Below are 25,398 nucleotides of genomic sequence, written 5' to 3' on the forward strand. Positions count from 1 at the left end.
CCATTTACAGAAGAATTTAGCAACATGGGAGTGGAGCAATTTCTGCTGATTTCCCCACCTGCACTACATCACACTGTTCTCAATTGTTCTCTATTTTCAAGAGCAATGAAGGGAGAAGGGCAAACAAACTGCTGCAGCAGAAAGTGGAAAATGAAGGAGAAAGATATATTTTCTGAACTGAGTTCATAGGACACAACCCAGTATTTATTGTAGTATCTGGACAGTGGTGCCTTCTAAATGAGATTCTGAAGGAGCAATCACATACAGTTGTCTTTTGCTGCCAAGTCACATCAAATTTAATGGCAACCCCTGGTGGGGTTTTCAAGGCAAGAGATTGGTATTCCTAGGAGGTCTCTTATCTAAGCACTCACCACAGTTGACCCAGCTTAGCTTCTGAGATGTGTTGAGATCAGGCAAGTCTGGGATATCACAGTGAGGTCTTGTCAGAAATAAATCTCATGTTAGTGACTGGAGTTTAATGTCAGGAAGGTGCCACGAACACTGCGGCCTGATTTTCATAAAACTGAACTTGGAAGTGGGGGGCTAATCAAGGGGTTCCTCCCAAGATAAACTACAGACTGCCTCAGGTATTTTCAAAACCTATTTCAACAAAAGTGGAGCATGTGGGGACAAGAATGTGTAATAAATCAATTTTTCTGTATTTTTAAAAATTAAATTTTGTCTTCCTTTCAAAAGTAACATGATCTCAAACAAAATTGGAATTAAAAGCAATCAAATAAATTAAAACTCAGCACAAAAGATTCTCACAAATCAGCAGACTGTAAACATTACATGGTCCCATCCATATGCCTTTCTTGTTAGCTGTTATGCTGCTCTCCCCCCTTCTCTTGTCCTTCTACTAGTACATTACTTCCTTGACTGATTACTATTCCTTATTGACTTTGCTGTAATTTCAATTTGGACAGGCCTATTAATGGCTTATTTTTACATCTATCCTATGACATGCAGCATGGGAAAACCTCAGTCCAGCAAACATCTCCCGAACTCATAGGCACTAAGCACTCTCCTGTGGCCAAATGCATTACAGAACAGCCACAGGAGCATAGAGGAAGGTGGTTTTCTCACCTGCTGCTTCACTCACAGCTACACCATTGCAGTTGGAGTCAAGAGTGGATGCAGGGCCATTCAGCTTTCTCTACGCCCACTGCTGCTTTCCTTTGCCTTCTTTCTCAGGGAACCCACCCTAAGTTGGGGAACAGTATTTTATTCAATTTTCAAGATTTTAAATGCCAAGCTTGACAGCACTATCTATGCCATCAATAACAAAAAGGAAGCCTATAACCCTTAACCAGAGATCTTATACTCAGTAAGCTTATAAACAGCTTGGCTCACATTCAGTCAGCGGGAAAGCACAACTCTGAAAGTGATTACAAATGATGCTCTCAAGCTGCTTTGAAGCTGCTGAAAAATGTCAGTGGCAGCTGTCTTCTCTACCCTGCCCTTTGCTTTCCTACACAGCAACTATCAAGCCACAATGCTTATTGTGTATTAGCACTGACAAACTGAAGCAAACAAATTAGAAGGCAGGAGAATTAGTGTAAGGGATGCATATGCACACTCCTAAAGGAAATTCATCTACTTACTTGGAAGAAATAAAAAGAAAAGCCATTGGCATAACTTGACAAAGATCAGGTGGCACTTTAACTGTGTGAATGACTCCACACAACTCATCTTAGGCAAAGACCATGTCATCTATATTTTATATAACATTCAGATATCTGACCTACACAAACATTTCATGCAGTTTTTCCACTTATTGGCAAAATAAATGACTTACGTGTACACTTTGAGAACAAAATCCTTTTCTTCTTTTAATTCAGAGATTGATGGAATTACATCCATGATACTTAATACTGCACAACCATATGGACGCCGATAATGCAAATGAGATGGACCCTTCCTTGAATCATTTAATAGCATGCGTCCTAAAAACAAACAATTATTGGAATTATAATTTAGTTTCCAGTCTCCTAAAGATCTGAGTTTGCCATAAAACAAATGTAAAAGTTAACTTTTTTCTGCTAGTACATAAGTGGCTAAGAAAAAGTACATTAAGAGCGGATTCCAAAGGGACAGCCATGTTAGCCTGCTACAGCCAAAATAACAAGACATAAAAGACAAATTTATTTAGCACTGAAGTTTGGGGGGGGAGGGAACATTCTACTTTGGCAGGAGTATGACAAAGTAAGCTCTGGCTTTAAAAGATTAGGCCATTGTAAGTTTAAGGAACCACTAAACACTTGTGTTACATTAAGAGTTCTGTCAGCTCAATTGTCATAGAACTCTGGCACAAACACGACCACACTATACTTTTAATCCTTTATCATACAGAGAGGGTACACATATCAATTTTGTTTCATCACTTGAGAAGTTTCTCTAAAAGGTACAGTTGCTTTAAATGGGCAGTGCACTCCTGGGGAGGTAGTTACACCACAGCTGGGAATGGCAGTCTCAGTGCAGCCACACTGCCTCCTAAGAGACTTGCTACACTGCAGCCAGCAAGCCAAAAGTGCTGCTGCCCCTTCCCCAATGGAAATGGCCGATTCAGCTCAATGGGTTGCAGCACTGATTTTGCTGGCATAAGTTTACAATTTCACATAGAGGCATTCCCAAGCCAAAAGTGCTCAGGAACTTGTCTAAAGCTGGCCACACCCCTGGGAACACCCCCTTCGGCCACCCACTCCAGAGCTGCTGCTGCACTGGTCCCCAACACAAATACCTCTGCACTAGTATTAATGCCTCTTATGTCAACGCAACTGGTATTTACGCTGGCACTGGGGTCATGCCACCTTGTGAGTGGTTTTTGCCCCCCCCCTGCCCCCAGGACTGCAATGTTAAGTAACTTGATGAGCACTTCTGCATTCTTTCCTGTGGCAATTTTGCAGGAATGAGACTTGTGATCCTTAAAATCTTTTTTTAAACCCTAAAATTAAAAACAAACATTTTCATGAATTATTTTTCATGAATTATGTTAATCTATCCTTCAGAAGAGATGACAGCTGGCTGCACAAATTAATTTCACTGATGGTCCCTGGAGAATACAAGAATGATTGCAACTGTTATTCTTAAATGCTGCGGCAATATGACCGTTTACTTTGCAGAAATGTGATAGGAGTTAAGAGCTCTTACTGGTCCTGAAAAAAATGTTAGGAGTTGTTTTGCTTTTGTGGAAATGTTGATAGCCACAAGAAAACAGATTAACCCTTATTAGACAGGATTTTCCCAAGACTGCAAATATGATTCATAATACTGTCTTCCCACAGTGACAATGTTAACCTTCCTCTGCACCTTTCCTTCATGAACAAAGTCACTGTATAGAAAATATTATTAACAAATATTATTAACAAATATTAATAAGAAACATATTACTTTCTCACACCTAATGCAGTTGGGTATAACTTAAGTCTCCTGTACAAACCAGAAGTATTCCAATCTCAAAAGACCCAGAACTATATTACCTGTAACATATATTGTTAGTTCCTTGACCTTGAGAGGCCAGGTACTCCCTAGATAGGTCATTCTGGGACTGGATCTTCCCTTCAATTATTGTCCCAACAAAATGTCCTCTCTATTCCAAATCAAGAAGTTGAAAGGGAGAGATAATTGTAACCTTTCCATTAGCAGAATCACAAGACAGCTATGTACTGCTTCTTAACTTGCAAATTCCTCTCCCCCAAAAAATTTAAGCAAAAGGTTACTGTAGAATTATCTGAAAATGTGTGCGTTGAATGCCATCAAATCTCTTCCAATTTATGGCAATCTTATGAATTAATGACCTCCAAAAAGTCCTATCATTAACATCCTTGCAAAGGTCTTGCAAACTGAGTGCCATGGTTTCCTTTATCAAGTCAATCCTTCTCATGCTGGGTCTTCCTCTATTCCTTCTGCCTTCAATTTTTCCTAACATTATTCACTTTTCCAGCATATCTCGCTTAGATGAGTGATCAATTTCTTTCTGGATGCTTGCATAAGAGCTTTCAATTTCTTCCTCTTCAGCATCGGCAGTTGGAACACAAACTTGAATGATCGTTATGTTGACAGGCTTTCCATAAAGGTTGACTGATATTTGCATTATAACATCCGATTGCTTGTATTACATCTCACCTCACTATTAGAACAATTCAGTTTCTACCATGTTTCTCATTTCCTAAGTAAAATACTTTGTAATTTTCTGACTGAAATTGTCCTAATCATCTCCCATTACTCCCAGGATTGCATTAAAAATTACATTTCTCATTTTATGATTTTGAGCTTACCTTGACTCATACTTCTCACATTCCATGGTCCTATTATATGTGTCAACTTTGGAGTTTCCTTTTGCACCCATTTTATTAACAACTGAATGTCCTTTTGGCTTTAATCCAGTTTCAACATTAAGAACAGAGCTATTCATAGTACCTTCTGCCCTTTCCCAGTAGCTGACTGAGTGCTATCTGAACTGGCAGTCTTATCTTCTAGAACTATATCTTTTTTTCATTTTAGATTTTCTCATTGTTAGGTTTTCAAGGTATGAGATGATCAGAATTGGTTTACGATTGCTTTCTTCTGTGCAGTACTAACCAAAGTTAGCTGAAGTGGCAGTTCAGAAGTTGCAACCAATCTTGAGCTTTCAACTGGCTATGCAAATAGGTAGCAAAGGCTGAGAGAAATTAGGATGGGGTGGTCCACAGACTAAAATGTGGCCATCCTTTTTCTACAGATTATTTACCACTGTTTATATCAGTACCTATCTGGATTATATTAATTAATAATTTAGTCACACATGAAAGCATGTATATGACTTATTCCACACTAGTATCCACACTTTCTATCCCAAATGACTAATTAGAAATTTCATTTATATGTAATGGCACTAACAGCACCATCCAAAGGAGGGGTCCAAATATGCTGCTGGAGGCAGCATGGGGTTGCACCAGGGGTCACTGCAGCTCTCCATGCAGTCGAACACAGTGCAAAGCACTGCACCAGTATTCTTCTGCACCCATTGCTGTCAGCGTAGTGGGGGCATTCCAGAGGTGTTGCTGCAGGAGGCAGCGCCATTACTCAGCTTCCACCTAGCCATCTGTTATGCCAGCACCTGGGGATTTGGATTTATTGAGTCCAATGAGGACATTCTGGCCGTAGGGAAGTCTTTTTGTGGTTTTTGACTCCCTATGCTGCTAGAACGCTTTCTTGGGAACAGCACAGTGGCATGACTGCAGCGCAGCATCTGGGAACCGCAATCTGTGGATGGAGCTGCCCGTTACCTAGTGGTCTTTTAAGCTGAACTTTTTATGAAGCTGCCTTACAGTGGATCTTCACATGACTTGTCAGTATTATCTACTCAAATTGGCAGTGGCTCTTTAGGGCATCAGGCAAAGATCACTCTGGCTATTTGATCCTTTAAGGTCGAGATGTGAGGGACTGAAACTGGGACATTCTGCATACCATGTAGATAACTGAGCTAATATCCAAACTGTTTAATAAAAAATACAGTACCTATTCGGATTACTTGCGCAACAATGTACAAATCTTTCTTCATGTCCTTGCTGCTAAGATCCTAAAAAAACAGAATAAAAGTAAAAATTTGTGTCCATAAATTCTATTTTAAATGTAAAACACTTTCAAATATAAAGACTCTTCTATATATTTCATCTCATATGAGAACTCAAACAATAATATATAATTTAAAATGTTTAACATTTATTTAAAAGGAGGCCTTCTCTACATTTTGTGCAAGTAAGGGTTGCTAATGTAAAGGTCTTATTTCATATGTTTCTTTCACCTTCATATTCATAAAAATAGATCTTAAAAGGCAGAACAAAAGAAATATATGGCTGCATAGCCTGATGGAATATAGTTTTCTTGAATAGTTTTCTTTACTTATGAATATACAGCACCACACAACTTGAAAGCTTGCTCACTAGAACATTTTAGATGGTGCAAATAAAGGATGGTGCAAATAAATAAAGTTTTGAAACCTGACTCAGATGAGAAAGAACAGTATCCTCCTCTGAAGATGCCAGCCACAGATGCAGGAGAAACATCAGGAGAAAATGCTACTAGAACACGGCCATACAGCTCGGAAACCACACAAACCTCCCATCAGTCCCTTAGCTTTTCCAGGTAATGTGAAAAGCCCTAACCATGTCAGAGAATCTTGCACGTAGAAAGTTAGAGTCAAAAGGTCCTTGGTTGTTTGCTGATAGCTTTATGGACTGAAGATCTTCTATGGACTTTGACTGGTGGCTTGCATTAGTAGTTGTAGAAGAGAAGTGAGCCGTGATGACTGGAAAAATAATGGCTGGTAGCAGTGGGATTTATCTTATACCATCCATTTCTTTCATTTCTTCCAGTCAAGATTTCCTTTATTTTACCTGTGGCACAGAGTGGTATACTGCAGTTCTGCCATCAAAGCTCTGCTCACAACTTGAGTTTGATCCTCACAGAAGTTGGTTTCAAGGAGCCAGTTCAAAACTGACTTAATCTGCCATCCTTCCAAGATTAGTAAAATTAGTACCTAGCTTGCCGAGGGTAAAGTATAGACAACTGGGGAAGGCAATGGCAAATCACCCTAAAGACATAGTCTGTCTAGTGAACGTTGTGATGTTTCATCATCACATGAGTGACCTAATGCTTGCACAGGAGACTATCTTTTACCATCCATCTCTTGGTGCAGGGCATCCACCAGGTGACTAATGCTGTTTCAGTCGCACAATGAGGCTTAAAGCCATAGTGAAAAGGATCCAAGCAATCTACTTCATCCAGGAAAGTCTGAGGTTGACCAAATACAAGTTGTTCAATCATCTTGATCCAGAATTGAACATTAGAGACTAGATGATAGTTACTGAGATCTCCTTGGTCAAGGGTAGGCTGCTTTAGAAGAGGATTACTGCAGCCTGTTTCAAGGCTGGGGTAACCACCTCCTCCATCAAGGAAGCACTAACTACTTCTCAGACCCAGTCAGCTAGACCACATGCCCTGGCAGATTTAAGCAGCCATGAAGTAAAGGGTCATACAGGGAGGTGGTATGCGTCAAACTTCCAAGGATCATGCCCACATCCTCATACTGAATAAAGTGAAAAATATCCCAAACAGTCAGCATCCTGGCATCCTCTGACTCTGTCAGAGCCAACATACAGTCCAAGTCAGAATAAATACAAGAGATTTTATCTGCAAAACTTTTGAGCAAATTGGTCACAGTGGGCCACCAATCAGCCCACATTCTCTGCAGATCAGATCCCAACAGGCCTCTGACTATAAGGAATAGTTCTACTAGTCTACACTGTGGAAATGCAATGGAACTGGAAAAGTGTTGATCCTCTGTTATCATTACCACCATGGAATACCTGCGTCTTATTAGACTCATCCCGAGTCGTCCTCCACTGTCACTCTAGCATTTTATCTTGTCTTTTCATAGCTCACAGTCCCTCAATAAACTAACAGGCTATTTGAGTTCTAACACTTGAGAGAGGTCACCTGAGAGCAATTATGTCAATTGTCCAGATAACTTCCTCATTCTGGAGGTCAGCCGGGGCATAAGCAAAAGTGCCAGTTATTTCAACAGGAAAATTCCCCAGAGCCATCAGAATTAAGTTTGTGTGCATTCAGCTAAAGCCAAGCAGAAAAAAACCCCTGAGAAATACCTTATTGGTATTTTGGGATATACCCTTCTTCCCCCCCCCCCCCCCCCCCCCCAAAAGCAGCAGTTTAAAGGGATCAAAAAAGTGGATCTTTTGGGTCACTTTGGACCTGCCACCAGCGCTGCTATCTCGTATCTCCACGTGGAATTGGGTGTCAGCAGGTACAGAGTTGAACAGCTCTGCATCTGCCTGCTGCCTCCCAGCTTCACATGGAGCTCAACAACAATGGGAACATTTCGGGATCAGGTCTAACAGACCTAACATTTTTCAAACAACCCAAAAAGCCATTGTTAGGATTCAGTTTTTTTGAAAATTTCTGGAACTATTAAACCCGAACCTGAAAAACATCAATTAAAAAAATCGTGCACAGTCAGAATCAGAATGTCATTTGGATCCATATGGCTCCAGAGGTGGATCATTTTAATAAATCCTTCAACCCCTGCAGAGTCTAGGAATCCTTATAAGTCTAAACATGTCCAAGTCAAAGGAACCATCAGCAATTTAACCATCCTTGGGCCACCTTCCTACTTCCCAGAACAAAATACCAGATCAAGATTGTGACCTATACCATGTGTTATTACCTGAGACTGATCCATGGCTGTCCTGGAGGCCATGAAATCCTAACTTACTCCTGACAAGTTTGGCTCAGCATGAATGTTGAAGTTTCCCATGACAACTAGCCTATGGATCCTCAGAACTCCCTGTCAGTTCAGTCAGGGAGAGTTTTAGGCGATGGGGTGGGTGGTACACAGACAGAAACCCAATCCTGTTTCTCAATCCCAGCATTAGGTACAGTCTCAAAATGAGAAGTTTCCTGGACAGGGTGCCATGCTAAAGGAATATGGTCCTTATGGGCTACAGTGAAACCACCTCCCTGCCTGCCAGACCTATCCTCATGTATCTCCAAGTACTCTGAGAGATACAGTTGGGAAGATTAACCCCTCCCATCCCCAGCCAAGTCTCAATAATGCATGACAAGTCAGCCCTCTTAGACATGATGAAATGCTGGGTGGCTGCTGGATGCATGAACACTTGATACAAATAAGTATTATTCTGTTTTAATTAGATGGGTATTACAGCTGCCAAAGCAGTTTGCCTTCCTTGAACGATTCTTGTTCACTTGCTTTCCTTCTTCTATCTTGCTCATTTTTTGTTACAGAACATGGATATATAGGAAAGTTTCAGAAGGCAGCAATGTTAGCCCGTGGTAAAACAGTTAGATTTGAGTCCAATAGCACTGCAGAGACCAACAAAGACATTTGGCATACAAGCTTTCTAGAGTTCAGGGTGTAAGAGTTTTGAGAGAGTCACCTGACAAAGGGAGTTTCTTTTCTCAAAAGCTCGAACCCAGAGCAACTTGTTAGTTTCCAAGGTATTACTGGACTAGAATATGGTTGTGTAAGTTAGCGATAAACTATCTTTAGCATTCTAATATCAGCAACAAGTCCACTTTAATTATATATCATATTGTTTATTGTATGGACACCACTCAGAATGATTGAATTACAGTATATGTGGACACCACAGGCACATCATAATTTCTGCCAGGGACTCTGCTGCTGCTTCTGGTGAAAAAATATGTTCCAGCCAGGGCGGAGTAAGATCAAGAGCACAGTCCCGCCCATCCCTGAACCTTAGGCACTATAAGAAAGCTTTAAAAAATTATAAAAATAACCCTCTTCAACTTATATGAGACCAAAACCCAAATACGGCTACTAGTGCTTGTTGTGCAGTAAATATAGGCTAACAAATTACTCCCTTCACCATGCTGGCATTTTCAAATGGTGTTTGTCTACAAACACATGCTACAAACCAAAAGACAGTTTTAATTTCATGCTTCATTAGAAACAATGGGCAAAACAAATGCTAAATGAAAGAGAAATGTAGCAGGAAACTGAGTGTTTCCACATCCACTTTTACATTGTTACTCTCTTTTATTACAGTACAAGTAACCTTGAAAAACAATTCATTTCAGCAATTTGTTCAAATCAAGCAGATAGATATGATCCTCAAAACAGAGCATAATTGCAATTTGCCTGCAAAAAGACATTTCATTAGAAAGTTTTCTGTAAAAAAGTAGAAGTGTGACATACTGTGAAAACAGCACACATTCGGTCAATCTTGTCTGGATTTTTGGGGCCTCCATTCTTGTTTAACCTTACCAGAAACCTTTCACTGAAAGGCAAAAAGAACAACAAAAATGACTTAACTGCAAGAGTTATCTAAATATATGTTTCCTACCCAGCTTATTGGTCAAAATTTCCCAACTAATTTTCTTGAACAATCCAATTATCTTATTCTGGAAAAGTACAGCTACATTCATAAGATACTACCTATGACCAGTTCAGCCAATACTCTCCCCTACCTTTTCTTCACAGAAGAGAATGAATAAATACTTATGATATTGATGAAAGAGTAATAATTCATCATTATTTATATATCTTAATAAAATAATCATGGTCTGATGACAAAACAACAGAGATAAAAAGAAACAACTTATTGAAACTCTATCACTTGCAAGGAGATATTTTAACATCTATAGCAATTTGTCTATTTTTAAAAAGTTTAAAGAAGATTCCCACTGTAGTTTCAGGCAGTATGTTCCACTGATCAACTGTGTTCCTGTTATTTACATTCACACTCTGACCTACCCAAAGGTCCTTAGGCAGGAATAACAAAGAGGGTTGTTGAGAGTTCTGTTCATATATGTACATACTTGAATTAACTGAATTGTCATATAATGAACAATGCAACCCTTAGCTGGTCTCCTGAGAATCCTTCTCAACTGTTTTAAATGGTGCTTATTCCCAGTTCTTAAGACAGCACTGTAAGAATGTAATTATCTGAACCAAGCTAATGGACAAGATGCATGGTGTTTCTATAAAGTGTTCAGTTCTGGTCACCACATCTCAAAAAGGATATTGAAGAGATAGAAAAAGTGCAGAGAAGGGCAACGAGGATGATTGAGGGATTGGAGCACCTTCCTTATGAGGAGAGGCTGAAGCGTTTGGGACTCTTTAATTTGGAGAGGAGACATCTGAGGGGGGATATGATTGAAGTCTATAAAATTATGCATGGGGTAGAAAAATGTCAACAGAGAGACATTTTTCTCTCTTTCTCACAATACTAAAACCAGGGGGCATACACTGAAAATGCTGAGGGGAAGAATTAGGACTAATAAAAGGAAACATTTCTTCATGCAACACATGATTGGTGTTTGGAATATGCTGTCACAGGAGGTGGTGATGACCACTAACCTGGATAGCTTTAAAGGGGGCTTGGAGAGATTTATGGAGGAGAAGTTGATCTATGGCTACCTGGATCCTCCTTGATCTGACATTGCAAATGCCTTAGCAGACCAGGTGCTTGGAAGCAGCAGCAGCAGCAGGCCATTGCTTTCACATCCTGCATGTGAGCTTCCCAAAGGTACTTGGTGTAAGTAATAGAGTGCTGGACTAGATGGACTCTGGTGTGATCCAGCAGGCTCTTTCTAATGTTCTTAAAGTGGGTGTCATTGCCTCTCCTCACTCTTCTGATGGAGAAATTTGTGTGGATATAAGAGATTGCATCAGTGTAAGGGGGAAGAGATGTTTCCCAATTCCCATTTTTCCACAGAAACCTCCTGGTATTTTATCCAAGGAACTCCTGTGACATTGGTCATCAGAATGTCAAAAATCTCATTTATACCCCCCCTTTTCTCCTGTAGGTGACTCAAAGGGGCTTACAATCTCCTTTCCCTTTCCCCACCCCCACAAAAAACACCCTGTAAGGTAGGTGGGGCTGCACAACAAAAAAAGTCTGATTTTGACTTACCTGATCTGCTTGCCTTCTCGAACATCATACAAAAAAAAGAAGACATCTGCATCCTCTCCAATTGTATTATAAGTGAAACTCTTTAGACTCAGAAAGAAATGGTGCGGCACTGGTAAACGGCATGCTTCTCCATGACGTGGTCGCATTGTATCTACCTGATTTCAAAAAAGAAATAAGACTGGATAGAGTAGAAATCTACACTTTGAGATTTTTGCCAATTTCCCCCTCCAATAGTAGACCACTGACTCCCCTCCTCCCTGAGCACCTCCTGTCATCAGGAACAATTGGGGGGGGGGGGATGTTGAGCTGCAGCAGGTGAGAGAAGGGAGAAATCTTGCTTCACTGGTAAAAATCTCTTCCATTAGAAAAGATTTTATGTGGGATCCAATCCAAATGCTTTATTTTCTGTGTACATATCTCATACATATACATTCATTAAGGGGTCTCTGCTAGAGAATTGTCATACTGTTTTCATTGTATCAATATTTTTTTCTTTGAATTATTTAGAAATTTAGCAATAGAAAAATACATTTTGACTGTCACATAAAGCGAATTTGTGTCTCCTTTACAACTGCTGAAGTTGTAAAGTTGTTAATTTTGTTATTCATACATTGTTGTGATTGACAGAAGGGTGACTACATTTCTTTATTAAAATACAGAATGCTTTGAGAGATCACCTACCATCTAGTAGAAGCTAGGTTTAAAAGGTGAGGATGCCTTAGGCACTGTATCAGTCTCATGTCAAAGGAACCGTATGACCAATGCGGTTGCAAACTAGTCTGTCATTTTTTTTTCTATTACGAGTAAATAGCAAGTTTATATTCCCATAGTTTCCTGACTCTTCCCCCCCCAACCCCCCCCCCCCCAGTATCTGACCATGTGCTGTGGTTTGCATTCCACAAATGCATGTAGGTTCCTTTAAATGGAAAGGTTTTGATGAGCATATCCATTCTCTTTAATCCATACAGTAGTTTTACAACCAAGTCACCACCTTTCCCCAGGCTCTGAACTGTGGAAGCCTGCTCAGTCTAAAGACCAAAACGAGACATAGCCACATGCTTGAGGACTGAGGACCTGTTTAGTAAAAATATTCCACAGACCTCTGTTTGAAGACTGATCAGAGTAAAGTGAAAGCAGTCTGAAGCTCTTTTTTTTAAAAACTACTTTATCAATGCAATGCATACAGAAACACTGGTAAATGGCCTGCTACAATCTGCCTGAATATAACCAAAGTCATTAATCAATGTGTTTCAGACACATTCTGGTAATAAAATCACTTGCATGTAGCCAGTTTCAGCACTACAATTAATTCAGTTCTTTTAGTCAGTTACCATGAAAATAAGGACAACATACATGAGACAAGGAGTGTGAATTCTTGTTTTCTTCAATTACATCCATCTTGGCAGGTTAAAATTAGGTAGGAACCTTTTAAGGGTACTAACAGAACCACTAAAGGCCAGAAATTCAAGCAAGAAGTAATCAGACTTGGGATACAGACTGATAGAATCTGGTAAATCACAAATTTGGTAAGATACAAATTGTGTAATATATGTTCATTAATTTGCAAAAAAGGTACTCCATATGATTTAATCCAGATTAATCAAAACTTGCACGTTTCAAATATGAAAAATCACAGTGTGGCTAAATGGTCACTTCTCTATAAGAATAATTTTTCACATCTCTTTTTATCCCAGCGTTAAGTGACCTCACTGTCAACATCACAATAATCCTAATCAGTCTTACATATGTACCTTAAAAATGATTACTTTAAAAAGAGCAAAAACACTACCAGATAATGAGACTTGGATCCTGCAGAAAATGTCTATGTTTAAAAATGAGAAAACATGATACAATGGCGATACACACAGGGGTGAATGGGTCATTATGACTACTGGGGAAAATCCCTGCAGCAGCCACTGTGGTGAACAGATAGAAACTGCCCCATGCAGCTTCACCAAAAGCTGCAGAACTGCTACCACTACAAGGAAACGAGATGCCTCACTCTGGTGAACAGAGGGCTATGTTATGTGAGCTGCTATGACAGTGCTATGCTGTGAGTGAACTGCTATGAGTGTACCGTCAGCAAGGGTTATGGACAGCTGGTTTACTCACCAAAATGGTGGCTTAACCATTCAACACAGGGATGGCCAGTCAGCTTGCTCAAGCCAACAGTAAGAGAGTATGGGTGCTGTGTGGTTTCCGGGCTGTATGGCCGTGTTCTAGCAGCATTCTCTCCTGACGTTTCGCCTGCATCTGTGGCTGGCATCTTCAAGATGCCAGCCACAGATGCAGGCGAAACGTCAGGAGAGAATGCTGCTAGAACACGGCCATACAGCCCGGAAACCACACAGCACCCAAGTGATTCCGGCCGTGAAAGCCTTCGACAATACAGTAAGAGAGTAGTTGCTTGCTCTTTCCCCATCTCCACTACAGGAATTGTTGGCAGGCAAAGCCCATAACAAGGTTTTTCTAAAATTCCTTACCAGTTGTGCCTTGGTATCATAGACAGACTACTCAACCAAGATGAAGGCCAATCTTAACTCATGGACTTTGATACTAAGAGGGTTTTTGCCTGACATATGCTTTCCCCTTCCCAATTCAAATATGGATAGCAGTAGACAGCGCCTTCCCTGAGGGCTCAGCTGCTCAAATCTCGAATCTGGATAACAACAGCCTACTTTTGAGAAGGAACACCTGCCTCTGACCTCACAAAGAATTTGCTCATATTCAGATTCTATCAGACAACCAGTTAGATCACCCAAATCTTTTTCTCCCGAACACTAATTTAATTTCAAACCTCCTGTCCAATTATTATCAACCTTCCAGAGTTTCTTTGTTTCAACATTCCAAAACCAGCATGGATGGATGGATGGCTGGATGGCTGGATGGCTGGCTGGATGGCTGGATGGATGGATGGATGGATGGATGGATGGATGGATGGATGGATGGATGGATGGATGGATGGATGGATGGATGGATGGATGGATGGATGGATGGATGGATGGATGGATGGATGGATGGATGGGAAGGGAAGGGAAGGGAAGGGAAGGGAAGGGAAGGGAAGGGAAGGGAAGGGAAGGGAAGGGAAGGGAAGGGAAGGGAAGGGAAGGGAAGGGAAGGGAAGGGAAGGGAAGGGAAGGGAAGGGAAGGGAAGGGAAGGGAAGGGAAGGGAAGGGAAGGGAAGGGAAGGGAAGGGAAGGGAAGGGAAGGGAAGGGAAGGGAAGGGAAGGGAAGGGAAGGGAAGGGAAGGGAGGATGATCAATAGATAAAACAGTAAACCTAGCTTTCCAATGATGGACAAATCCCAACAAATGGAGCTGTTATAGTGATCTAAAGGAAACTGAGCAGGAAGCATGTGCAGGAGACATGAATAATATACTTGCTCTCCTTTTTGGGAATGTAACACTTGATGCGAATTTTAAGCATTTTAAGTTTTAGAAGAAATCAAATGAATCCAGATGTGTATGTGCACAGAAATGACAAGAAAAACGACTGTACGTGAAGGATGTAGCGTAGAGTATCAGCCAATGTGTGCCACAGCCAGTTCATCAAACTGGACTTCACTTAACATTTCAGACATTTCCTTTTGTTCAAATTTGTAAATGTAATAGTATGGTGCTTAAATAAAAAATATTTTAATATATTCTAGAACTATGTCGTGAAATGTAATGTAATACACAGAATTTCAAACTGCTTCATCTCAACAGAGCTACATGCAGAACAAGAGGCATTCTGGCTTCCTCACAGTAAGTATAAAATGATTAGTATAGGACAAATTCCTTCATTAATTTGTTTCTGCAAAAGACAAGACAAAATCTGCACCATGACAACACTGACCATATAGTTCTAAATACTAATACATACAGGGCAGGATGCAAAAGCAGATTCTTTAAGGGTAAGACACAACTTATCATTTCTTCTATTATGAGTTACTTTAGTGAGGAAAGAAACAAGACTCCAATAGCTTATCTTACCTGTGATGTGCTCTGCTGTACACTATGCCTGCTGGATAAATGCTGCAAAGATATTTTAAAAAGAATGGTTATGTTTAAGGATGCTTTTGTACTTTTTGCTTACAGCACTAAACATAATTTAGATTATTTTCAAATTACTCTCGTTTAAATATACCAGTCTCTATTACTTGACATGAAAATACTAGCCTCGTGTCACATCAAAATGTAGCACTCCACAAGTGTCCTATACGAGGACATACCACGAGGGCAATAGCTAGGTAGAGTACTGCTTTGCCAACATTTAGCACACCAATCTTACACAAGGATGTTGTATTGTAAAGCATTCTGAAAAGCACTTTAGCCACCAGGGTTCTGACAAAATCCCATGTCCATGAGAATTTTAACATTTTTAACTTTGCACTGATTAAGGCTGTATATTTTACATTTTGTCTGCTGACTGCCCATCTTAAGTTTTCAGGATAAGAAGCCCCAAATCTACATAAACTACAACTTCATAAGAAACATGAAATATAGTTTAAAAATCTGCTCCATTTCTTAAGCAGAGGCTGCTGATGACCCACTCTGTGCACCATTCGTAGCTACATATACCAATAGGGCATAGATGAAAATTATTAAATTGTTCTGCAATGCAATAAGTGCTGCTTTTGAAATTAGAAGACTTGATATTCAGCTAATTTAAAATTAAACTTCAACACTGATTGAAAACTGCTGTTAGTTTAATGGAGGCTTATGCCTCATCTGAAAATTGGTATGATTATCATAGCTATTATAATATTTAAAATGGTATTTTAAAATACAAGCATGGATCCTAAGCAATAAGAGCAGAATAGAGGTTTGTTGACTCCAGCCTGGGAAACCCCTGCACATTTGTGGGTGGTGCCCAAGGAAGGAGTTTCATGTGAATGTGACTCTGGGGAGTAGAGGAACTGATCTCTGTAGTATGGAGATCAATTCTGGAAAAATTGAAGACGTGACCTGGAGGTTGATAACCCCAGCAGAGCCATGCCATAGGAAGGCAATGTCCCTGCCTCCCTCTCTCACTGCAGCCTTCGGTGCGCCCTCTTCCAGTCGTGCTCCTATGGATCACTGGACTCCCAGGAGCAATGTAATGGGAACTATAAAAAATATCATTTCTCTCCTCTGTTGGAGGAGTTGCTACTGTGTCATTAGAAAGGGGTTTTAGAATCCAAGTCACATAATTTTGTTATTCATACAACAACAATGGTAAATTTATATGTAACAGTATTTCCACACGACTTTCTCTTATTGGTATAATTATCTTATTGGTATATTGGCATATTTCATCTTTCTCTTGTTGATATATTTATACTAGTGTCTAACCACTCCAATATCAATAAAATATCATTCTGCACATTCATAAATGTGTGGAGTTTGTTGTTCTATAAATTTAACCACTTGCTTTTCAAAAATGAAAAGAAAGAATATATAGAAGTAGCAATTATACAAAAACATAATCTGAAAAGGTTTTACATTGGATTCTACTGAACAGATACCTCAGAGCTTCATCAAGTAAGCGTGCAGCTCCTACAACCAGTCTTAAATATTTAAGGGTTGTCAGCCTTATGCCTTAAATGACTCAAATGCAGCAAGGGCTACAAAATACCTATATATATCTGGAAAGTCTCAAATATCAGGTCACAGCCAGACTCACTGGGTATTGTGAATTTTCTGAGCTGTGTGCAGTGGTGGGATTCAGCAGGTTTGCACCACTTTAGCAGAACCAGTTGTTAAAATGGTGGTTGTAAACAACCAGTTGTTAAATTATTTGAATCCCACCACTGACTGTGTGGCCATGGTCTCGCAGTTTTTGCTCCTAATGTTTGGCCTGCATCTATGGCTGACATCTTCAGAGGCATGTCGCAGTAAGATGTGTTTCTCTCCATGGCACAGAGAAGATACCAGTCATAGATGCAGGTGAAACATTAGGAGCATGATGGAGGAGCTGTGGACTGACAGGGAAGGCAGAGTCCATGGAAAGAGACAATGATGACACTGAAGGGTTGGACAGCACAGAGCCCTGTTTTAAGGCTGAAAAATGCCCCCTCAGCTTATACACAAGTCACCACTTACCAGCCGGCTCTACAGGCCTCTGCTGAGGCTGGGGGCATGGCCGGGATGAACTCCCTGTGGTTGCACAAGCCGCTTGTTGCTGCCCTCCTCAGAGGGTGAAGGGGGAGCCCCGAGGCACCCTGGTGGCTGGGCCTCCTCAAACCCTGGGACTCCCCCTGATGTCACTGCCCAAATAAGGAACTCCCTCTGCTGGCTGGCTGGGCTTTGTCAAACTCAGCTGGCAGGCAGAGGGAACTCCTTATTTGGGCAGAGACTCCTCCAGATGTCACTGCCCAAATAAGGAGCTCCCTCTGCCTCCCAGCTTCCCACCCTCGGCTTATACACGAGTCAATAAGTTTTCCCAGGTTTGGGCAGTAAAATTAGGTGCCTCGGCTTATACATGGTCGGCTTATATACGAGTATATAAGGTATCTTGATTTTGAGAAGACAAGGGAGATCAATGTCAAGGAAAGTTATTGGACTGATGAATCAGAGGGTTAGATGAATATACCCTCGATGTCAATTACCCTTGATGTCAACATGAGTAGCTTGGCCTAAGAGGCATTTTTAACCTTTTTGGCCTTTTTAACGGGGGTCTCCAAAGGAGTCTGCGTGCTCACTAAAGCCAGATCATAAGATGGCTCAGACAGACTCATAGGGAGCAAAGAGGCTTAGGGAATACGTATCCTCTTTGAAGACTTATTAGAGGGAGCATACACCAAAATGTGATATTTTACTCGTGGTGCAGCCTTAAGGTTCAAAGCCCATTCGTGCATGGCCTTCAAAGTGAAAAGCTGGCAAATTGGGCACATTTCAGAGTTTTGCCAAGATAGAAGAGTCATTCTTCATGATAATCATTCAGTGCCATCTTAGTGTCACATTTGAAACACTTCTTGAAAATGCCATCATCAACGAAGAAAAGATCCTGAGGTAAGTTGAAGTGCTCAGCAAAGCAGGTCCCTTTCAATGGCAGCGAAGAGAGAATGAGGGAGGAGCACTCTCCCCAACTCCTTTCACATGACTGTGTGGGCAGGAAATCTGCCAGCTCTCAGCTCTGAAGAAGAGGGTGGAGAGCACTTCAAGCATTCAAAAGCTTCTAGAAACATTCTGGTCAGTTCACTGCAGCTGGTTTCTGTATGCACAGCCCCATTGACCATTATGCACAAATAATGTTATGTATTGTTAACATTTAATTGGATTAAACATAGAGAAGAATAACAGTGAACACAGCAGGATTAAACACTTGTGTTTTAAAGATGAACAAAGCTACAAAGTGTAAATCAGATAACCCTTTTATAAATCTTGCTAAAGACTAACATTGCCATTAGAAATGGGCTGTAAATCCCTACTGTGCCTATTTAATCAGAGAGAGCCTGTGTGGTACAGTGGCAGTGGTGGGATTCAAATAATTTAACAACTGGTTATTTACAAGCATCATTTTGACAACCGGTTCTGCCGAGTGGTGCAAACCTGCTGAATCCCACCACTGTACAGTGGTTAAGGTGTTGGACTAGGTCTGAATCCCCACTCGTACTGTAAAAGCTTGCTGAATGACCTTGGGCCAATAACACACACTCAGCTCTACTGTTGAGTAATATTTGGATGGAGACTCCCAAGGAATACCCAGGTCTTGATGCAAAGGTTGGCAATAGCAACCCACATTCAAATATCTCTTACCCAGAAAACCCTATGCAGTGACCATAAGACAACTGTGACTTTGATGGCAAAAAAGTGATTCAGAAGACCACAAAGACCACACTTTTGTAGGAAAAATGAGTACAGCAAAATCCTACATTTGATCTGTAGGTATAAGGTGCTCCAAGCCTCCCTCTCTGGGCACTGATACAGCTACTCCAGTGGTCAGGCAGGAGAAATGCACTTCAACCTTTTTCTGAGAGTGAAAGCTTTGACCTTTTCCAAGGCTGGTCTTATATCCTCTGGGTCCTGTTCTGGAAGTACTTAGATCCAGGAACATTTAAACTGTAAATTACGTTTAGATAGCTGGATCACAATTATATTATATTCTACATCCTTTTCATAAACTTGTGCTCAGATTTTGCTGGAATTTCATTTCTTCTAAATCATACAACTGTAAAATGGGAGCCATTAGGGCAGTGGTGGGATTCAGCAGGTTTGCACCACTTCAGCAGAACCTGTTGTTAAAATGGCGCTTGTATACAACCAGTTGTTAAATTATTTGAATCCCACCACCAGAACCGCTTGTTAAATTATTTGAATCCCACCACTGCATTAGGGGCAACCAACAGTTCCCATCCTTATATAATTGGTAACACAGTTTGACCAAATGACAGCTAAATAAGCTTACTAACTTTATATAATATTTAAACAGTCTCAGATGAGCCCTCAAAGTAATTGAAGATAGCCTCAGTTCAGTTCTTAAATGGGCAGCTGGGGTACTCTGAGAAAGTCCTAAGATTTTCCTAATGAAAGAATTTTGAATAACTTCCACTTTCTCAAGGGACTTCCCATTCCAGTCCCAAATTTGTATGCCATAAAGGATGACTTTCCCCTGAAATGTTTAACTACTGGAGATGCAAGCAGCCAACTTTAGAGTAAAAAAAAAAATTAACAGCACCCATTGGAATGCAGCAGAAATGCTAGCATTTAGATGAGCCTGCCAAAATATAGAGGCTTGAAAAATAACGCCAAGATATTTAAAAGAAGAACATTTCTTACTTATGTCATTATTGATGGACCAGTTGTATTAAGGTCTGGAATGACTGAAAATTACTATTTTGTTTTTGTTATAGTTAATTTTCAGATTCCTGGAATTACAGCAAGTGCCGATCTTTATGCTTAAAGTGCAGAATGCTTGACCGCAGTTACTGAAATTAGCTATATTAGTATGAATAAATTTGTTTTGACTTTAATACACAGAAACACCTCCATATATTGAGAGGATCTACCTCAAGGCACCTTACCATTTTGTATAGATCAGAGACACTGATTTGATCCGAATCCACCACCTCAAAGTCTTTCCGTGGAACGAGATCTAAACCCAGATGCCTGTGAAAATAAAAAGTACACTCTTATCAATAATGAAATACATTTCACATTGTCAATGTACCAAGTCTACATACAGGACTTTATCTGTGGAAATGACAGTATGTGCGCCAAGTTCAGTTCTACAAAGCGTTCTTTCATAAAATACAAGTATTACAAATATATTCATTCCACAGCATCTTACAGATCATTTTTACTCAAACACATGGAGATACTGTTTTCTCATAGCTAACTTGTGCTGCTACTTGAGTAGTGTTTTTCAAACAAGAATACTTTCCTTGATCATGCACTTTGCTTACACATGAGATTGAACTCTTGTTGAGTCTGTGGGCAATTTGGAAACTATGAAAATGGGGAACAGGTGCTAAAACAAAATGGCTGCCATGGAGTACTGGGGGCAATCATGAAATGTTTTGTGGTTGCAAGTCAAGTATCCTTCTATAATGGAGACAGCTATTTTTGAAAGGGTACCTTTAGACATAAAGGGGATGAATTTTCTGATGCATAAGCTGCTCTAGTAACGTAGAAGAAAGCTAGGAATTTGTTTATTTATTCATTCATTCAAACTATTTCTATGCTACCTTTCCACCAAACAGGGTCCCCAATTAGCGACTAGCTCTTCAGTTTGAGGAAGAGATGCTTTGCTGAAGAAACATGGGTGCCAGGAAACCCAATGACAGGCATCATGGCAACGATGGGCACCACATTTGGGTTCAATAGTTTACAACACATTCTAATAACACCAAGGTTAGGAAATGACTTCAGCCTGGTAAAACACCGTTTTGGCAGGAACCCTTCACACAGGCGCTGCTGCCAAATCAATGCAGCGGTGCTCTGTTCCCGCCAAAACGGTATTTTCAAAACTCGCTCGGGAACCGGGGTTTTCTGCAAACGCCAGCTTCCATCCACTGCCATGCAAGTGGCAGCGGGTGGAAACTGGCATATTCCCCTCCCTGGTCCCAAATGCCTCCTCACCTCCTGCTGGTTGCCGTCACTCTGAAGAGCCCAGAGGACACGTTCACTGGCCTCCGGAGCTGCAGCCGTCTCTCTGGCCATGGGGGTGTGTCCCCTGGCCTCCTCAGAGCAACAGCAGAGCAACGGCCACCAACAGGAGAGAAGGGGGCTGCGCAGCTGCGCAGCCCATGGGGCTGTTTGTGTGAACGGCCCCAGAGCCTGCATCGGCATGATTAATGCTGATGCAGGCTCTCTCCCTTGGCAGTGCAGAAAGGGCCTAGGTGTTCTAGCCTCACAATGTGTTCCACTGTGAAAAACAGGTAGTGTGTTATTGTTACTCTCATTTCTGTTCCATGGCTCAAGATCCATTTTTTGCCCATACATGGGTATGATTCCAAATACACCTCCTTCCTCCACTCTACCTCAGTCCTAGAACTTTTTGCTACCTAATATGAAGTGAGAAAGTTTTGTTGTCCAGCCCCTTGTCTCCATTAACATAAATCACCTGTGCACCACAAAGATCCTTGGCCTTCAGAGAAGAAATAACAATGGTGCAGTAGGAAAGAAGATTGTTATCACATTTCACTCAAATATTCCTATGCATTTTGCATGCTTCTTCATTTAAGGATCCACAGTACACAAAAAACATATTGTTGTTTTTAATGACTCAATTATTTCATCACTGTATAGGTCACAACAGCATATAGCCCCTATAAAATAGTTTTGCCCATGCTTTATTGCCATTTAATTGTCTTGTCTTTGGTTTTTAATTCTCTGTAATTGTATATTCATGGGGGATTAATGTGTTTTTATATATTATTTTTGATTATTTGATGTACAAAATAAATAGGGATTTTTGAGTGCATCATCGTTTGTCCATCTGCACCATCATTTTTTCCCTCTGCTTTGACACAATAGTGATGTGCCTCCTTTTTTGCACTTGCCTTCAAAAACTTTAAGAATATTAGGAGTGTGGGAATAAAACATTAGGGAAAGAAAACACACATCTTCACTCAGAAAGAACAGCTTCTTGATGAAAGCAAAAATTGATAAAAGGTATTCCTTGCATGGGAATATCCTGCACACATCAAGAAGGGATTGATCAAAGCCTATTTTGAATGCATTACCCAGGTTTCGTCATTTTGTAAATGCAGTTGCTGGGTGATACAACAGTCAACCATGGCCACAGAGGCGTAGCTAGAAAAAATGGAGCCCAGGGCAAAATCTGAGTTTTGCGCCCCCCACCACATTGCAGGCGACTGTCCTCCCCCACCACAACCAAATAACGACTTTTTGCATCAGGTCATTTCAAAGTCACCATCACATTAAAGAACATGCCCCAACTCATAAATCTGAACACAGCAATGGTCCTGTAATCCATGGGCAAAGAGGCTTGCTGGGGCAGGGGGTGGGTGGGCTGGGAGAGCTTGTTCTGTCCACGGATCCTGTGATCCATGGGCAGAGTAAGCTTGCTGGGGCTGGTGGGGAGGTGGGACTGGGAGAGCTTGTTCTGCCCATGGATCCTATGATCCATGGGCAGAGTTGGCTGGAGCGCCCCTATGATCCATGGGCAGAGTTGGCTGGAGCGCCCCTCTCTCTGAGAGGAACCCTCTCAGAGGGAGAGGGGTGCTCCAGCCTTGGCGTTTGTTGCTTACCCTTGCAGGGGAGAGCAGTGATAGGTCTTTCCCAGTCCCAGATCGCTCTGGGGATTGGAGAGGCCCCTTGCTCACCCTCCCTGGTGGGATTCAGCTGGTTAGCTACTGGATGAATCCCACCACTGGCCACCCCGCCCACCCCACCCCACCCCACCCCACCCCCTCACTCACTCATACTCACTTCAATTCAATTTCAAAAACATAAGAAAAACAATAAATTGCAATAACCTCGAAAATGACATAAAATAAGATAACATTTGTATTTTTAAAACAATATTGGCTAATTCAATCTTGCATTAAAATATAAAGTTTTTCTGCTATGTTGAAAGTAAAAGTCTATAACCTCTGGCTCTGGGTTGTTATTTGGCTCTATCCTGGAGATTTTCAAAGCTTCCATGAAAAACTTGGCCACATTCCATACTTTTTTTTAGCTGGTTATCTGACAAGAGGTGGTGAATCGTCTCTTTCTCCATAGATAAGGAAGACTGGTCTAGATGCGGTTCGATATACATAGATCTTATCCAGTTCAGCTTCTCACAGTATAGCAAAATATGTGAAACTGTTTCTGGTTGATTCTTGGAGCACAAACAAGTCCTTTCTTCATAAGGTAAGGGCAAAAAGCGACCCTTTAACATTGCATTTGGTAATATATTTAATCGGGCCTCCATGAAGGCTCGGCGTACTTGGGATCTGTGAGATGAGAAAAATACTGCAGAAGTGCGCCAATTATCGGAGCAATTCCAAATTTAATTGGTGAACAAGATCTGTTCAGCTGAGATAATAAGTTTTGTTTATCGATATCAAGAAATCTTTGTTTTATTGATGAAAAAGCTTGTCCTTCATTCATGTTGTACAAGGTGGCCAGGTCAATTCCAGTTGAGGAGATTTTCTTTATTATTCGGCTATACCAGATGGATTGGTAAATGTCCAATAACATGGAGTATATCAGAGAGTCAGGTTTGGCTTCGTAGTGCATATGCAACCAATATTTTAGGGTGATTATCCATACTTCTGACTCAATCAGATGTAAGCCAACTTCTGTGTTTAATACTTGATAGGCTATGCAATTCGGGATTCCTAATATGGATCGTAAAAAATTTGATTGGAATGCCTCTAGCTTCCTGACAGCTGAATTTGTCCAAAAAGGAGTACCATAGAGAAGTTGAGGTAGTAGTTTCATTTTATATAATCTGATTGCTGCTGGAAAATATTAGCCACCCTCTTTAAAGTAAAATTGCTTTAATGTATGTTTGATTTAGCCACAGAAAGGAGGGCACATCATACTGAGGCCCAGCCACACCTCTCCTCCTTCCCAGGAGTGTGGGGGGGCCCGATTTTTCCACACACCCCACGAGACTCCCACGGGGGCGCCAGTTGGGTTCCAAAGTTCTTTATTGATTCCTCATTTCTAGTTTGTCTCTTTAAAGTACAATAAAAGTACTTCCACATTAAGTACTTTGTCTCTCATCTTTTCTTTATTTGAGATTTACTGTGTCAGAACTGGAAGTCATCTGTACATTATCCCAATTTTACCTCAATTACATTTTGATTGTACTTGTGTAGGGTATGTTCTAACATGTCAGTCCTGCAGAGAAAATGATTGTGTAACAGTCTGCCTCTGGATTGGAATATTTAAAGGCAAAAACTCTTTCGGTTTTTCTTCTTAACCAAAAGAAGATTCACAGCAGAGGTTTTGAATCTGTACTCAGCCTAGATGAACTTTAGCTAATCAGTCTCTCTCGTCCATAGCCTACCTCACAGGCTTGCTATAAGGATAAAAAGATAAAGAGCCAGGTACACAGTCCTGAGCTCCTTGGAAGAAGCACAAACCCTTTCAGAAAATCTAAGAGAGATTCTGTAAGATAACTAGTATATAGTGGATAATAAAAAACAAAATTGTACCTTGGGTTATATTCTGGCACAGATGATAAAGAGATGACAAGGGAAATCAGAATCTCAGTGCAGCAGAACTGCAGGATCACATTTCAAAACTACTATTGCCACTGACCTTTGCTTATGCAAATCACCATACAACAGAACCAATATACAAGTGCCTATTATATTTCTGAAAATATTATATGAACTTCGAAAAAATCTTTGAAGACCAGATATTATTTATATCTCTACATCTTTTCTGATACAGAAGGTTAATATTACTGATCTCTCATCTGCCTAACCCTAACCCTAACCCTAACTGTACACCAGTGTGACTGCTTACCCTGCTGGTGCAAGGGACAACTGTGCTGGTGAAGGAGCAACTTATCC

The 25,398-nt window shown here is 40.7% G+C and overlaps 1 protein-coding gene across 8 annotated transcripts in view; it reads right to left on the reverse strand.

Moving 5' to 3' along the window:
- The window catches only part of DOCK3 (dedicator of cytokinesis 3), a 228,932-nt gene that overhangs the window by 156,453 nt on the left and 47,081 nt on the right, over positions 1–25,398 (reverse strand). For all 8 annotated transcript variants that reach the window (XM_048491130.1, XM_048491135.1, XM_048491129.1 and 5 more), the window contains exons 7-12: positions 20,443–20,527; positions 15,431–15,472; positions 11,457–11,611; positions 9,737–9,818; positions 5,500–5,560; positions 1,799–1,946 (exon numbers count right to left, since the gene is read on the reverse strand). In XM_048491130.1, the coding sequence (XP_048347087.1) occupies positions 1,799–1,946; positions 5,500–5,560; positions 9,737–9,818; positions 11,457–11,611; positions 15,431–15,472; positions 20,443–20,527 (573 nt within the window). The remainder of the gene's footprint in view (positions 1–1,798; positions 1,947–5,499; positions 5,561–9,736; positions 9,819–11,456; positions 11,612–15,430; positions 15,473–20,442; positions 20,528–25,398) is intronic.

This window comes from Sphaerodactylus townsendi, linkage group LG03 (genome assembly GCF_021028975.2).
Source record: "Sphaerodactylus townsendi isolate TG3544 linkage group LG03, MPM_Stown_v2.3, whole genome shotgun sequence".
Classification (NCBI taxonomy): domain Eukaryota; kingdom Metazoa; phylum Chordata; class Lepidosauria; order Squamata; family Sphaerodactylidae; genus Sphaerodactylus; species Sphaerodactylus townsendi.